The sequence below is a fragment of the Tauraco erythrolophus genome, chromosome 1 (assembly GCF_009769465.1).
Source record: "Tauraco erythrolophus isolate bTauEry1 chromosome 1, bTauEry1.pri, whole genome shotgun sequence".
NCBI classification, from domain to species: Eukaryota; Metazoa; Chordata; class Aves; order Musophagiformes; family Musophagidae; genus Tauraco; species Tauraco erythrolophus.
In genome coordinates, this window is record NC_141465.1 from 120666839 (window position 1) to 120682948 (window position 16110).

The window sequence follows — 16110 nt, forward strand, 5'->3', positions numbered from 1 at the left end:
TTATATAAAGAGCTCAGAAGGCTTCGGTCAAACATTAGATTTTATTTTAAGAGAGAAAACCTTGATTACTGTGTGTGACAGATGGCTGTGGCTGGTTGCTTACTTTGATTTTGTATTTCCAACATTCATAGCGTGGCTTGGTGGGAGAAATTTTCCCCGCTTTGCTCCTCCGCAGTAGCCAAATTCAGGAGGCACCAGTTTTGTGTTTATTTCTGTTGCTTGTGGTGGAACTGGAGGTTGACCTGACGTTCAGCAGAGTACTGGGGGTGATGTTCAGTTTAGTATTAGAACACTGGTGTTTAGGTGTTTGCGTGAAGGCAAGCGTCTAAGTTCCCGTAGTAAGTAGAAATTTGGTCAGTGCAGTTGGGTGACTGACTCAGGACCTGTCTGGGTGTAGCTCCCACTGGGTGTGTTGAGAAAGGGCTCAGCTTGCCCATGCGCAGGTGGCTTCACGAGACGGCACAGCTTCCATGGGACTTCTGCTGGGGGCTGCTGGATGTGCTGCTGAACCTCACTGTCCTTGTGGAGGCCAGGCAGGAAACCATGCTTAGAGACAGTGGTAGAAGTGTCTCTGTGAGTAACTGAGGTGAGCCCTGGATGTCCACACACCACACGGGGAACGCATACAGCTGCCTCATGGCTAGAGGCTCAGATCTGGGTGTCTTAACTGGGAACTGAACCCCACCACGATCTGCATGTTGCCTTGGAGCCTTCTGATCCTTGAAATTTCCCCACACTAGAGATGTCAGTGCACAAAAAACTAGTCGCTTGCAGTTCTTTGATGCTGGGAGCCAAGTTCCCGTATCAGTAACAGCTGGACAATGCAAGCACGTGGTGCAACTGAGAAGACATTTTGTCTTCTAGGGAGCTGGGTCTTGCCATGGTTCCTGTCATCTTTGGAGCTAGGGATTTACAGCAGCTGAGGCTTTACCTCAGTGTAAGTAAACTTTACAAACAATTGAGTATTTGCTCAGGCAGAAGTTGTGGAATTTTAATTAAGTAAAGACTTGGCTATTTGTCTTGAAGCTATTGAAGAAGACAGTTGGTGGGACAGTTTCTGACTTGAGTTACATCGGCGTAAATGTGGAGTAGCTATTTGTGTTAATGATCCATTGACAGCAAATGATTTAAGCCATATAAATAAAATGAGAATGTGACTTAAAAAATGCTTCTGGGAGAAAATACTGAAGCGCAATGAACAAACTTAGACTTACTCACATGTACTTTCCTGCAGCCTTTTATTGCTGCTTTTTTTCAGAGGACATCTCTCTCCAGAGCACCAAATTTGGAAGCAGAGCTGTTTACCTTTTTACTTCAGTCTGTCTCACTTCGTGGTTCTCAAGCTTGCAGCTTTTATTAAAGTTTAAATTCTGTTTTAAAACCAAAATGGTGACAAGGAAATTATATAATCAATATCAATGTAAAAGTAATGATATATTTATTGTAAAATAAAGAGTCTCTATAGTTGAGTGGTGTTGTTCTTATTGTTTATACGAAGTTGAATTACGAGAAAATACACTAGTTCTTATTTAATAACTGCTCCTAGACCCAACTTTTTATAGACTTTAAATGCAAATAATTTGTGCTGTGTTATAAACTGTTGTGTTTTTTGTCTTCCTGTAACTGGAACAACATACTAATTTCTACAAGTTGTGACTACTAACAGAGAGCAATCACCTCACAGACTTGTACCGAAAAGAAGAGACCATCAGCGTGGCAGGGAACGGCTGCATCCACAGTCCTCGCTTCCCCAGCAGTTACCCCCGGAACCTCCTGCTGACGTGGCGGCTCCACTCCCCAGACAGCACCAGAATCCAGCTGGCTTTTGATAATCAGTTTGGACTGGAGGAGCCTGAAAATGATATCTGCAGGTGAGTGGCAAGTGGAAGTTTGTAAAGGACTCCTTAATACCGCCTTTGGGCTTACGGATGTGGCCACTGACATGAGACTGCAAATCAGAACCTGAGTATCTCTGGCTGGGTCTGGGATGGCCCTGCTTGGAGGACAGACCTCTAAGGGTCCCTTACAACCCAGACTGGTCTTTGACTTTGTAAATAAACTGAGCTGCCCTGGACTTGAAGCAATTTCAGCAGGTTTTAGTCCTTCTATAATATTTTAACCACAAGGCACTTTTATGCTCAAATCCAGCTACCCAACAACTCAGGTACTACTCTAATAGGATTTTGTCCTCTGTCACCTCTGTCATGTTTCAGCCAGGCAAAACACATCTTTTTCAGTATGTAGAAGGCTCTGGGAGATGTGAGTCAGTAGGTATGTGTTTATATTGGGGTGTGAGGGACAGATAAAAATGCATTGAAAAATATAACTGTGTTCTTCAAATTATTTGTTTATCTTTATTGTTACTCTTCACTGGCACGGTTTCTTTCAAAACCTTTAAATACAGGTCCACAAACGTCAGTGTGCTCTGCATACTGATACGTCTAATAAAGTATACTCTACTGTATCCCACTTGTTTTGGTTTCCCTTTTTAAGCAAAAGTGACTATAAGCTCCGTTGATCTGGCTGATTAACCCAGGTAGATAAACTGCTCTGCATTAGCAGAGCACGGGGGTGAGTCTTGCCAGCTTTCACTAAAGCAGTATAAATCCATTGAGTTTTTTGTTTATATTTCTTTTATTCAGATCTCTGTTTTGTGGGAGAGAGCAGGCTCAGGATTCCCATATGCTCCTGTGCTCCGAAAGGCAGATTGCTGTGATGCTACTTACATAAAATGCTCAAGTCTCAGCTTCCAGCTCTCTGCCTGATCATGTTGTTACTTACACCTTATCTATGCAAAGAACTGGATTGTTAGGATTTCTGCACACCCAGCCTCTGCTTATCTTATCTTCTTTGTCAATTAATTTGCATTTATAGGGTTTGGCTCTGCGGATTTTACAGGGTAGATTTTTTTTTTCTTGTTTTGCTTTGTTAATTTTCTGCATTACCGATAGAGAGAACCATTTCTGCAGCTTTGCTTTCCGTTTAGTGATAAAAAAGTGCAGCCTGGCACTGACTCTCCTCCCCTGCGCCTTGATGGTCTTGGCAGCTGGTGCTCTGCTCTGGTACTGCTGGTCCAAGATGAGCAGGAGTCAGTGAGGACAGTTACCTCCTAGCACTGCGAATGCTTTCCCAGATTCAGAGCCTAATGCATACAGCAGCAGCCTGTTAATATTTACATAGTGGGTAAACCATGGCTGACCTTAAAGCATCGCAACTTCGAAGTGGAGGGCTAATTTACTGTGGGAAAAAAGATGAAGTATTCTCTGCCAAGAGCCATTAAAGGTGGTGGCATGGTGAGGGAGAGTCAAGCTGTTACTGGCATTATGGGTTTGAGGACCATCTTGGAAGACAGTCTATCTGTTTTTTCCAGAGCAGCTAATTTAGGATGCAGAGAGAAGCAAAGACCTTCCATCATCCATAGTGTCTATAGAGCTGGAGAAATATCACATTCTTTCCTGCAATAAAGCCTTCCCTGGTATTCCTGGAAGACCTTTATTTGTGTAGTATTTCTTCCAGAGTGAGGAATTCCTCAGGCAAACAGCTCGTGATGCCTTTAAGCCTGTTAAGTACTATGTGCATAGTTAGATTTTTTGCTGCTGCTCAATATGTTTTTCAAAACTAGGGTTTTTTTCTCCAACTTCAGTACCTGTGTATGCATACTTCGGCACCTGCTGTGCATATCGGACAAGTAATTCGGGACCTCTGCACCTCACCTTCCTTTTGTACTTGTTTTTGACCTTATGCTTTTTCTTCAGAAACTTCCTAGTGTTTTCTTTCAATTTTTCATTAATGCTAATTATTGTAATTTGCATACTATTAAGACTGAACTGATTGAAATTCATTCAGGCTGAGGAATGAAAAGGTATACTTTAGCAGAGCTGTTTCAGAAGGAGGGGAAATAGTCAAGGTTTTACAGAATTTTCTAGAAGTGCTGTTAGCTTTTCTACAGGCACCTGATAAGAGATGATGCTGAAAAGCAATTAAATTACCCAGCTTCTGAGGCTCCCTGGATGCACAGAAACAACTGAGATTGCACCTTCTTGCAACAAAGCCTCTGTTGTTGAAAGCAGTAATATTCCCTGAAAGCCCGTAGATTTGCCCCGTTTTTACTATCAGTCTGACTCCTGGCCTCAAAAAGTGGGGAGACCAGTCAGGACACTTTTCACCAAAGCCTACAAGGTTGTTTTATGCTGAAAACTCTGCAGCCCCTCGTGTTGCAGTGTTTGGTGGCTGTCGTGCTGCCAGGGGCAATGGTGGTACCGCAGAGCTCTGCCGGGTACCACGTCCATCACCGTGGAGCAGGAGCAGAGGATGGGGGAGAGAGCCTGAGACAAGCTTAACTCCATCTGGAAGTAAACTTTGTCATGTTACAAAAAAATGTATGTTTCAGCAGTTTGGGCAGATTTAAGTGATTTGGTTACAGTGAATCTGTTATTTTCTGTTCTGTACAATTTGAGGTTGGTGAATATAAAAGCAGCAGTGCTGATATTCTCAAGCCGCATAGTACTTGCATTTTTTTCACATGGGCTCTCAGCAGAAAAAAACAAACAGGTCCATTATTTACAGAGCTGTTCAGCTCCCATAGCTGGGCAGGGAGGTGGATGCTTGGCCTGCAGACCTGGGGCTGGGGAGCTGCTAGTGAGAATCAGTTCACAGTCTTAAACTTTCTCTTTGGAGGGAGCACATACTTTGATAATATAAACTTTTCCTGGTAAAGACCTCCAGAGTTTTAAGGCTTAACTGTACCGTGAGGATGGCAACTCTCCCCATCTTGTTGGCTGCACTCAACCTGCCCCTCTTGTCATCACCTCTGCCTCGCCAGCCGCAATGTGTGGGGCCTAATTATGACTCCACAGATGTCAAGGGACTGTTTTTCTCATAGATATAGTAAGATCAGGACTTCACTCTCTGCCTTCCTTATTCTCCAGCTCCATAAATGAACTCAATAAATGACCTAAACAAGCTACAAGAAAGTTGGAGAGGGACTTTTTGCAAGGGCATGTAGTGATAGGACAAGGGGCAATGGCTTTAAACTGAAAGAGGGCAGATTTAGATGAGATGTAAGGAAGAAATTTTTCACTCTGAGGATGAGTGAGGATGAGGTGAGGCACTGGAACAGTGAAGTTGTGGCTGCCCCATCCCTGGAAGTGTTCAAGGCCAGGTTGGATGAGGCTTTGAGCAACCTGATATGGTGGAGGGTGTCCCTGCCCATGGCAGGGGGGTTGGAACTGGATGATCTTTGAGGTCCCTTCCAACCCAAACCATTCTATGATTCTATGAATACTGAGGCTGTGCAGTGAGTGCTGGGTTTTAATGTCAGCTGCTCCTGGCGGAGCCTTCTTTGGGCTCATGGCACCATGATTGTGGCACAGATGCCTGGCCAAGGTTTGGCCTTGCACAGGGCAAGACGTGCTTTGCTTTTCCCCTGGTGACAGCACCCTTGCAAACAGCGGAGTCCTCGCACAGCACACGGGGTGCCAGCCTGCCCTTTTCTACTTCAAAGCTTAGAATCATAGAATCGCAGAATCATTTAGGTTGAAAAAGACCTTTAAGATCATCAAGTCCAACCCTTAACCTAGCATTGCCAAGTCCACCACTAAACCATGTCCCTAAGCACCACATCTACGCGTCTTTTAAATACCTCCAGGGATGGTGACTCAACCGCTTCCCTGGGCAGCCTGTTCCAGTGCTTGGCGACCCTTTCAGTGAAGAAATTTTTCCTAATATTCAATCTAAACCTCGTCTTTCCAAACCATCTACCAGGAACACTGTGCCACCTACACAGAAGGTCCAAAAAAGCACCTTTTGGCAGCACGCACTGCCCCATGTCCCTCCAGCATCCCCTCTTTGCCCCTGGCCGGGCTCCAGCCCTCTGACAGGCGCAGCAGGCGGGAGCCGATGGCTGCTGCTGCAGGGAGTTGAGGGACCACCAGAAAATTCACAAGTGCTTGCAGCTGCTCAGCCTGGGCAGCCTCTCTTAAATATTATTTTGTAAGGTCTCTGAATTATTTATCCACCACATGAAACACAATACTTATGCTCATTATGCACTAGTCACGTGCAAGTGCCTCTCATTGCTATTTTAATAGGGTGGAAAATACTGTCTGTCATGTTCCAGGAGCCTGATAATCAGCCATTTGAGCATTTGGGCAGTAGCTTGCAGCTTAGTGTATTTTGTGCTACATGACATGTCCACCATTTATAATATTTAGTCTGATGTTTTGCAGTGGGGAATGGGAGACAGTTGTCTTTGGGTCTTCAGCTGTGCTCCTGGCTATTTGCAACCATCTTCTTTGACCAGAGTCAGCAAAAACTGATCCTTCAAACTTGTTCCCAGGTATGACTTTGTGGAAGTGGAAGATGTATCAGAGACCAGCACAGTTATACGAGGACGGTGGTGTGGGCACAAGGAAGTACCTCCAAGAATAACATCAAGAACAAATCAGATAAAGATAACCTTCAAATCTGATGACTACTTTGTGGCTAAACCTGGATTCAAGATTTGTTACTCCCTTGTGGTAAGTCTTCTATCTGTGTCACGGGTGAGGGACAGATTGTAGTCTAAAAGAGCATCACTACTTGATGGTGGATGGTATAGCTAACTGCCTGGAATCAAAACACTAATTGACTGAAAGTATTTTCATTCCAGCAACTACATTAATACCGATCAAAGTATTCTTGACATCCTGTCATTAAATATAAAATAAAGTCAAGTCCAAGCCAAGATTTACACTAATAACAGGTTTCAGAAGCACTAACACTTTCTACGCTGAGGCTGCACTGCCAGTGCCTTGACAGATGCTGCAAAAATAGCAAAGAAATGGCTACTCTATGAACTCCTTTTCTATGTTCGTTTGAGGTCAAATAAAAATACCTTGAGGGGTTATGGCTGTGATTCTGAGTCAGATGCAGAGTTGTTTATTCTACATGCAATAAAATTCCACATGCAAGACTGTGCTAAGGCTCAGGCTGTGTTTTTAACCACGTATAAACATGCCTTTTTGTATATGCAGCGGCATTAGCAGTATATCATGCATTGTTTCAATGAGATGAAAACCTCCTCTTTTTTATTTTGTTTTTGTCTTTAGGGAGCAGGAATGCTCAATGCTCTGATTAGATTTTGATAGAAATATATATTCCTTTGCATTGTCCTGATTAATATGATAATACTTTTGGTGCAGTGTAGCTCAAAAGAGGCAGGTTTTGTAAACACGCAGAAAATGCTAAGCATTAATTTATTATACTGTATACATTATATTTTCATATCCATCACACTTCTTACTCCTTTTTTATTCAATCCACTGTTATTTAACAAGACTAAGAAACCCTGGAATAACTATAATGTTAATGTTGTAACAGGAGAGCGCCACAGTTTGAGTCATTTCGCTTCAGCCTCTCTGCTTCGCATGCATATATGCCTGTGTATGCTAAAAAGAGTCCATAAACAGCACACTGTCAAGACCACTCTAAAGCTATAAAGACTGTGCTCCCTTGCATTTAAATTGGTAGGCTTTTGGTGGAGCAAGGCATTGCACTGTGAGTAAATCCTGAGCTCTAATTTACTCTAATTTGAAGGTAATCTACTAAAACTAAAATTTAGGCAGAACAGTCTATGAAAGACCACTGGGCATAAAAACGAGACAGTGAAGCAGCCTCTCTTTACACTGCTCGTATTTCAGTGCAGCCACAAAAACTCGGCTGCATTTAGCAATCTTTATTCCAGACCACGTACAGCTAGCCTGATAGTATTAGGCTTTCCAAAAATGAATGTTATCACTCAAAACACAAGACTCTCTGCACTGGAAAGCTCAAACCAAAAAAAGCTACTATATTTATCTAATTTCAAAACTATGAGTAAACAGAGAATTTTACAGTTTAGCAAATCTGTTCAGAAGAATATTCTCCAAGTGCACCCTCTGAATAAAATGCTATTTTATTTCTGGGAAGAGAACTGTACAGGTGATTAGTGGCATTTGCGAGAAGGGGGATGATATGTACTTAGCTGGTTTTCAGATTCCGAACCATCCAACGTAAAACTGCAGGATTAATATTCAGCAGAGTCAGCCCTCGTTCGATAGTCCCCGCGGTCGCTTAGAGCTCAATTCATAGATATGCTGAGCACTGCTGACCCCTGAAGGTTGAGCTCGTCGTGCACTTTTAGGCAGCAAACCAGGGAGCATTAATGAAGCGTGCAAAAACATATGGTATTTCGTATCAGATGAAATGAAAGACCTTTGCATTGGCTTGTTCCTCTGTAACCTTCTAAGAGACAGGGCTACTTCTTGGGACTTTCTTGGAAAATGGTGCACAAGATACACGCAAATCTTTAACTCCCTTGGTTTTTTTCATATATTTGGAGTTCGGATCTGCATGGAAGTTGTTTATTTGTATACCAGACTCTGACTGATAATTTTCCAGAGAAAATTGAAGCAAGCGCTTTGGAGAGTTCATTTGAGTTTGTTGATCAGCCGCATCTCCCGCGCGTGGTCCCAGAACGGCTGGGTGAGATTCTCCCCATTACGCAGGCAGCTGGGCAGCCTCGCAGCCTCGCTCTCTGGCATCCTTGTTTATGAATCTTCAAGGAAGTCAGTTAAGTTCACTTCATTTGATGCAGATCAAGTTTTTACTTAGTTCAGCACTCTGCGTGAGGCACAAATGAGGCACCGCAGAGCTTAGCAGAAACATACTTCATTATTGTCATGTACTTGTGTTTTTGCATTAGCTTCACATTTTAGTACCATCTAGAGAAAAAAAAAAAGGGATTATTTTTCTAGAGAAGACATGAATTAGACTTGTATCCATGAAAATCACATTTGTCCTTGTAAAACAAGGCGTACAAAGTAAGCAACCCATGTAAGACGAAGGGACTCGGTCCCTCAGGACAGAAGGATTAGAATTCAAAGTGACTCTGGAAAATTAGACTGAAAAAAATACAAGGGTGATCTTTAACACGACAAGGTTGAAAGCTGTATGGATGCATGAGGGTAATTAACCGTCCCAATATAAGGGACAATGGCCAAGGGAGCAGATCTGTGAAGTAAAGTCTGACTATCTAAATACAGCATTTAGCAACTTTTACTTGCCAAGGCTGGCTCCTTCCACCCTCCTCCTCCTCCTCTTGCCACATCCTCTGCCTCTTGGCACCTCTGCCTCTGCCTGCCCCTCTGGGGGTCGGAGGAACTAGGAAGGCTGGAGGGGAAGCAGTGAGGGTGGTTTTGGAGGGCAGGGGCAGATCCAACACGTGTCCTGTCCCTCATCCGCTCTTTCCCCATGAAGCCATAGAACTCCCTGGAGTGGGAGCTGCGGGGTGGACCTGACTCCAGGAGCTCATAATGAGTTGAGTGTCCCCCTTGTATCCCAAGTTGAATAAGAGTCAAAAGTGTCCTAACGTATGTGGAAAAAGTCACTCCTACTCTGTGCTGTCTGCGACGGTGCAGAAGTAGGTAAGTGTGCGCAGCTGGTAGCTGGTGTCTACGGACACTTCACATTCAAAGCTCCCAGTTGTAGCTCTGCAGTTTGTTGGCTTAGCCTGGGTATCCACACACAGAAATGACTCCCTCGAAGCTCTTTAAAAATTGTCTTTTCTGTCAAGCCTCACAGACCTAGAGCAAAAATGGTCTGGAGCAAGCCCTGGACAGCTATTAGGCATGAGCCTCGTTTAGCTGAAAATTTGTTTGAAATTCCTCCCTGCCATTATCACTTAAAGTGCTTATTTCTCAAATTTTTTTTTTTTCTTTTCTCAATTGATTTTTCTTAGAAACATTAATTTGCAGTATAGAAAGCATTGAGGTATTCCAGTCTTTTTGTCTCACTTTATATAATTTGTTACTCTAAGGACATAGTGTTTCACAACACACACTGATACAGAGGAAAATAAGTAATCTTAGATTACTTACACAGTTGCTAGAGATGAGTTAGGCACTGTCATGAGACAGGCCCCTGGGTTGCACACCTTAAAGTAGGTGATGTGAGTATTCCATATGGCCACAAATGTAAAATTTCATTCCACCGCTGCTTGCAGCGCAGTTACCTCAACTGAGGGACCCTGAATGTAGCAGGTAGGTACTCAGTAATTACTGAAAATACCGTGCCAGTTATTTTGAGATGTAGGAATGTAAATTAAGTTGCACTGTTACACATGGAAATAATCTTTGCTTTGAGTGAAGTCATTTCGTACAGTCCCCTGTTTCCTTCTCAAGTAAAATTCTTCCGATGTCCTCGTTCTGGAAGGTAATGTTAATGAGATTGGACTCTACGTTTAAGTACATTAGCACAGACATTTGCTAAAATAATCTAGGAACTCATTCAGGAACGTGTTCCAAAAATAAAGGTGAATGTTTTGAATTAAAATTCCAAACCCTACATCTAATTTCATTTTAATGAGACAACTAGAAAATGGTGGATTCCATTTACTAATTAAAACCACTGTTTTAAGTTTCTTGTTAAAGACACATATTTGTTACACATTTATACCAGTAAATTGTTATTGCCTTACTAATTATTTTGTTAATCCTAAATGAAATCCATATTTTGGAACTTCGATTAAAATCATTGTTGGAAACAAGGGCTTAAAAAAAGCTAGGAACATATGTAGATGTAGATGTACAAACATGCATATATACAAAGATGTAAGGTTAAAAAATATATTTACGTGTAAATATTTTTACATGAATACATATATATGTGCTCTTACCTTTCTTTTTTTTTTAATATAATTCATGACTAGGAAACATCACATGACAATAAGAGAAATCTTTACTTCTTTGGGAATTGTAAACCAACAATGGTGGACAGGTGGTGCTAAACAGGAGATCATACGTGCATTTGTCTCAGGATAAACTTACGTGTCAAAGTATATAGCAATTTGCTAGATCCTGAATAATTTTTGCCTGTTTGAAATGATATTTCTTGAATGAAGGAGCCACAAGGTGAGGGGGGAGCTTTGGATTTTGATTCATCATGTGGAATTTTACGGAGAAGTAGCTTTCTGCTAAACACCGAGGCTATAGGTTACCACTCATATGATCAAGAAAAGAGCATTGGTCACAAAATGGAGTAAGACATCACAGACAGTCTAATAAAATTTGATGACTTTCCCATGTAAAAATTGCAAAGTTAGTTCAAATACTAGACTTAAACTCTTTGATACTTGCATGTTAAGCTCACAACAAACCAACAAAAATTCAAAGCACAAACAGAAAATTAAAATGTGCAGAATAAGAACCTGATCCTGATACTTGTACTCACAGACAATCACTCTGTATTAAGTGACTGGCTGTCTGTATTTTAACAGATTTGCACAAGTAAGGCAGCATCAGTCTGCAGTTTTTTAAATAAGTAAATAAATAAACTTCCTTGTAATAGTTAGCATGATCACAATAAGATTCATCCACCAATGTTAATACAGATCCATAAAGACTATAAAAGATGATTAATTCTTTATCACCATCTGCAGAGCTGAATCCAGCCCAGAAGCTGCATGAGTCTTTGCTGCTGTGCTTCTGGTTTAGCTTGTCACTTCTTTCACAGAATAGACATTTCATTTCTGTCTCCAAGACAAAATAGTCTGCCTGAAAACCCATATAATATATCTCATGTGACAACAGGCATGATAATGGTGCATTAATACCTTCCCTGCTTTTAGATAATCCACAGAAGGAATCCCAGTATATTGCTGGGGGTAGAAAAGGAGAGGAATGAGGTGGGGGGAAATGTCTTGGTTAATAAAGTGATTGAACATGAAGCAGATCTCGTGTTGAAGAAGCAAGAACTTACACGTGGAAGCTTTATCAGTTGTTCTTCTGCTACTCTTCCTCTGATTTCAGTTTTGATTGTCTGTCTATGCTAGACAGCAAAGATTTTTTATAAATGCAACCCATGTGCAAAACTCGTAACAATCTGTATGATGAAACTTCTATTTTCTTACATTCTGGCAGAAAACTATTTTCTATGTTTTTGCTGAAGATATACCATCCTCATGAAATTATCAAACAGAGCCTCATCTTTCAGGAGAAAAGTAATTAAGTGCTTTCTAATTAGATAAAACTTGCTCAAAATATTTAACATTCCATCCCCAACTGTACATAGGCAGAGGATTTAAGAGATTATCTGTGCACAATTTTTGTGTTTGTTTGTTTTGCTTTGGAACATGTTAGAACATTTTTAAAAGCAACATAAAATGACAGCATGTTAAAAAGAGAGATTGTATCTCAGTGCAGCTTGAGACATGGAGCATCTCAGGGTAGTTTTATATGGGTAGGAGGAATACTTTCCATTTAATGAAGGTTCCTGAGAATCCAGCAAGCATCAATCTGCTGCTTAATTCATCCCACAGGACCTAACCTGTCCTCCGGCAGGGTATAGTGAAGAAAGGAAGGTGGAGTGGTAGGCAAGCCAAGCAGCTGGTAGGCAAGCTTCCAGTTCTCCCAGCACTCAGAGCAGAACAAAAGATAGTGAAGGATACAAAAGAAGCGAAACTAGGAGTCAGATAGCTTGGCAATAGGGAAAGAGCATACTTGGGTTGAGGAGGCACGTCTGGACGAGCAGTTTCACAGGCAGCATTGGCGGCTCCAGGGGCAGCCAAAGTTCCTAACTGAAAGATTTATTCCAGCATTTGCATCTAACCAAGAGCTATTTCTCCCTCCAACATCCTATCACGCCTTCCAAAACCCTAAGCCTTTACTGCCTAACTCCTAAGTCTTGTCTGCACCATCTCCTCAGGTGAAAAACCTTGCAGGTTATGAAGCCTGAGACCCACCAGCTGAATGCAGCGTATGAGTCAGAGAGAGCCTGGGGGCTGCAGCCAAAGCTATGACCTGACCTGGCCCAATGCTTCACAGACAGTTGTCCCAGACTACATCTTCTCCCAGTTTTCCTTAGATTGCGGTCTAATGTAGTCCTTCTCTTAGAAGATCTCTTCTGAAGGTCTGGTGCTCCTTCCATATTTACTCTTGTTGTCTCAGACACAAAGATTGGTCCCCATCTTTCTACTATGTGACTCTCTGAATCTTAAATTTCATTAGGAGTCTCCTTGTCTTGTGTCCTAATTTCTAAAGCCATTTTTAAGTCGGAGATGACATTGATAAGAGAGTGGTGAACAAAAGCAGGTTTCAGGGAGAAGAGAAGTCACCTACCAGCTTGAAATCAGAGGATGCTATGAGTACTAGAGGGAAGGACTCATACAGGATCATCCAGGAATGGCAATGAAACAGCGGCCGCAGCAAAGACAAGGGAGGAGAGTTAGGTATAGTCCAAGTTCAAAAATAAAGGTAACTGTGGGTAAGGCATGAATACGCAGTGGAAGAAGCAATTCCACAGAGAGAGAGAAGGCAGCAGAAATGCCAAAACACAATGGTCAGAGAGGCAGAAGAAGCCCCAAACAGCAAAGATTCTTGAAAGCTGAAAGGGAAAATGAAAAAGATGAAGGATAGAGAGGATGTTACTGACAATATCCAACTTAGCAAATGTGTCATGAAAGATGAGGAAGAAGAAGCCTTCTCTGTTTACCAGGAAGATGTCCACGTGTCGCTTGTTCATTACAGTAACGTGAAAGCAGTTTCAACTGGACTGAAGAAGAATGAATGGCAATTAAGGAAACATTTTTAACAAGGGGATGAAGGCCAGGAGGGATTTGTATACACTAGCGGAGCTATGGTGGCATGGTTAGGAAGGAAAGGAGACAAATGAACTGGAGATTTTAAACAGGCAGTGGATCTGAAATAGGAGAGGAGGGAGGGTAGGTGTGGATTGGGTAGAAAGCAGGGTAAAAGTAGGACCATTTCACAATCAGCCTCTTTTGGCAAAACCTCTGACTGTGAACATGAGGAGTAGTAGGGCTGTTTTTGAGGATGTTTCAAAAGTGAAAATAGTCAGCTGGGAACATGGGCAAGGAACTGAGTTATGGCCAGACAAATACAGACCTTCTGGCAAGGAAGATACCAAAATCAGAAGCAGCAGGACCCAGTAAGCACATAGAAGCTCCTGGAAGCTGTCAGACTTCAACTGATAAAACAATTGTTTTAATAGGAAAGGAAAATAGGCCTTAGTGTCTGTGTTTTCCCAGCTGCAAGCATGTGTGCCTGGCAGTTTCGTTGTTTGAACAGCATGGTGGAGAACTGACCATTTGCTCTTCTCTGTCTCTGATTCGTTGACAGCTCAGTTAAGTGTGGCTTCTTTGCAGGACGTTGTCTTCCATCTGTCTTAACAGCAGTCTTGTTGGTGTCCAGTTCCTGTTGAAAACACTACATCTTTAATCCAGTAGCATGTTCTGCACTGTTGGAGAATTCACCAAACCTGTGGCCGTGGCCAAGGACAAGAAAATGTAGCATGTTACATCTTAAAAGGATTGTAAAAACACAAGAGTGTTGTTTTCAAATCCAGTATCCTGTCCCAAATAGTTGAATTAGAGGCATTGTTCATTTAGGACAGCTTTATATTTTGAAGGACTACATTTCCTGCTGGCAGTATTTACCTGTTTTAAAAATTACTGAGGAAGTCGATGACCCAGAAGAAATTCCTGCTTTTCCAAGGTAAGTTAGAGATACAAAGACAAAACCAGAAAAAGACCTTTGTGCAATACAAGAGGATTATCCATGTTAGACAAAAAAAAGTATAGTCTATTCTTTGTAGAACCTCAAAAGCCTTATTCAGCATCAATGTGATTCCTTGCAAAGTACAGCAGAAGCAAATCGGAAGATGCAAATTCCAAGAAGCACACAACCATATTAGTAATGAAATCAAACAACAACATAGCCTGCAAGAATAGCGGATGAGGGCCACAGGAATGTTGCAGTTGTTGGGAAGTGCGTGATACTGGCAGACTAGTGAGTCTGTTTTTTTAATCAAATGAATGAAGGGAACCCCAGTCTCAAGGGGCTGGAAAATAAAACTTATGAGGAGCGGCTGAGGGAGTTGGGGCTGTTTAGCCTGGAGAAGAGGAGGCTGAGGGGAGACCTGATTACGGCCTATAAATACTTGAGAAAAGATGGTGGGGAGGTAGGGGAAGGGCTCTTTACATTAGTGATGGGAGATAGAACAAGAGGAAATGGGCATAAGCTTAGTCAGGGGAGATTCAGGTTGGATGTTAGGAAGTATTTCTTCTCTGAAAGGGTTGTCAGCCACTGGAATAGGCTGCCCAGGGAGGTGGTTGAGTCCCCATCCCTGGATGTGTTTAAGAATAGGGTGGATGAGCTACTTGAGGATATGGTTTAATGGGGATTAGGGATGGTTGGACTCGATGATCTCTAAGGTCTTTTCCAACCTAGAAATCTATGAAATCTATGAAATCTTATAGCAACTGGCCATGATCTTGCCACTGTACTTGGCTAAGTGAGGGGATGTGTGAAGATCCATGGTAAGTTGTCTGTCCCTTCAGCTTGCATGCCCATTTTGCTTCCCAGTTCACAGTTTATAGTCCTAACATAGCTGGATAAATTCATAATTGTATATGAAAACTAATCTTTTCTCTGTTCTTCAAATGTCAGTTTGAGTCAAGCAATCCCATCCCCAAACTTGTTGCAAAGTCCTAAGTAACCATTGATAATTAGAGAAATAATGATTCTTAGCAGTCTGGAAGTCTTGTGAATGAGTGGTGGTTAAAAAAGGATGGAGGGTATTCAATATATTTTTGTATTAAAACTGCTATGGTCAAATCAACTAGTTTGTAAAAAGATTCATTATTCCAGGCTTTTTTTTGAGCTTGCCAGTCTTAAAATCAGTAATGCTACTTACCACGTGTGTTGAACAGCTTTTTCAGGATATTTATAAAGCTATATTCCTAATTAACATTAAACATTTATAGGTAGCAAAAAGTTAGAATGAATCCAGCACTGAAAATTGTAATGCATGAAATGAAGGGGTACATTTTCTGTGCCGTGATGAGGGTGACGTGGAAGAGGGCAAAGGCCATCCTGTTCTCTGACTTTGCTTCCCATGTCTATGTAACCAAACAGAAAATATCAATAGCTTGGACATGGTGTTCCGACACCGCAATAGAGACGGACCAATGTCAGTCTTAATAAAGCTCCTGTTAGAAGACATGGAAAGATCTTGTAGCTAATTTGTCTGCTTAGAGTTGACCATTAGGAGGGCACCAGAAGGAGGGATGGGAAA

The 16110-nt window shown here is 41.9% G+C and overlaps 1 protein-coding gene across 2 annotated transcripts in view; it reads left to right on the forward strand.

Annotated features, from left to right (window-relative positions):
• The window catches only part of PDGFD (platelet derived growth factor D), a 146222-nt gene that overhangs the window by 84634 nt on the left and 45478 nt on the right, over positions 1–16110 (forward strand). Inside the window, exons 2-4 of one of the 2 annotated variants that reach the window (XM_086613730.1) lie at positions 1667–1871; positions 6338–6518; positions 7182–7222. In XM_086613730.1, the coding sequence (XP_086469856.1) occupies positions 1667–1871; positions 6338–6518; positions 7182–7222 (427 nt within the window). The remainder of the gene's footprint in view (positions 1–1666; positions 1872–6337; positions 6519–7181; positions 7223–16110) is intronic. The other variant, XM_086613736.1, reaches the window with a different exon arrangement.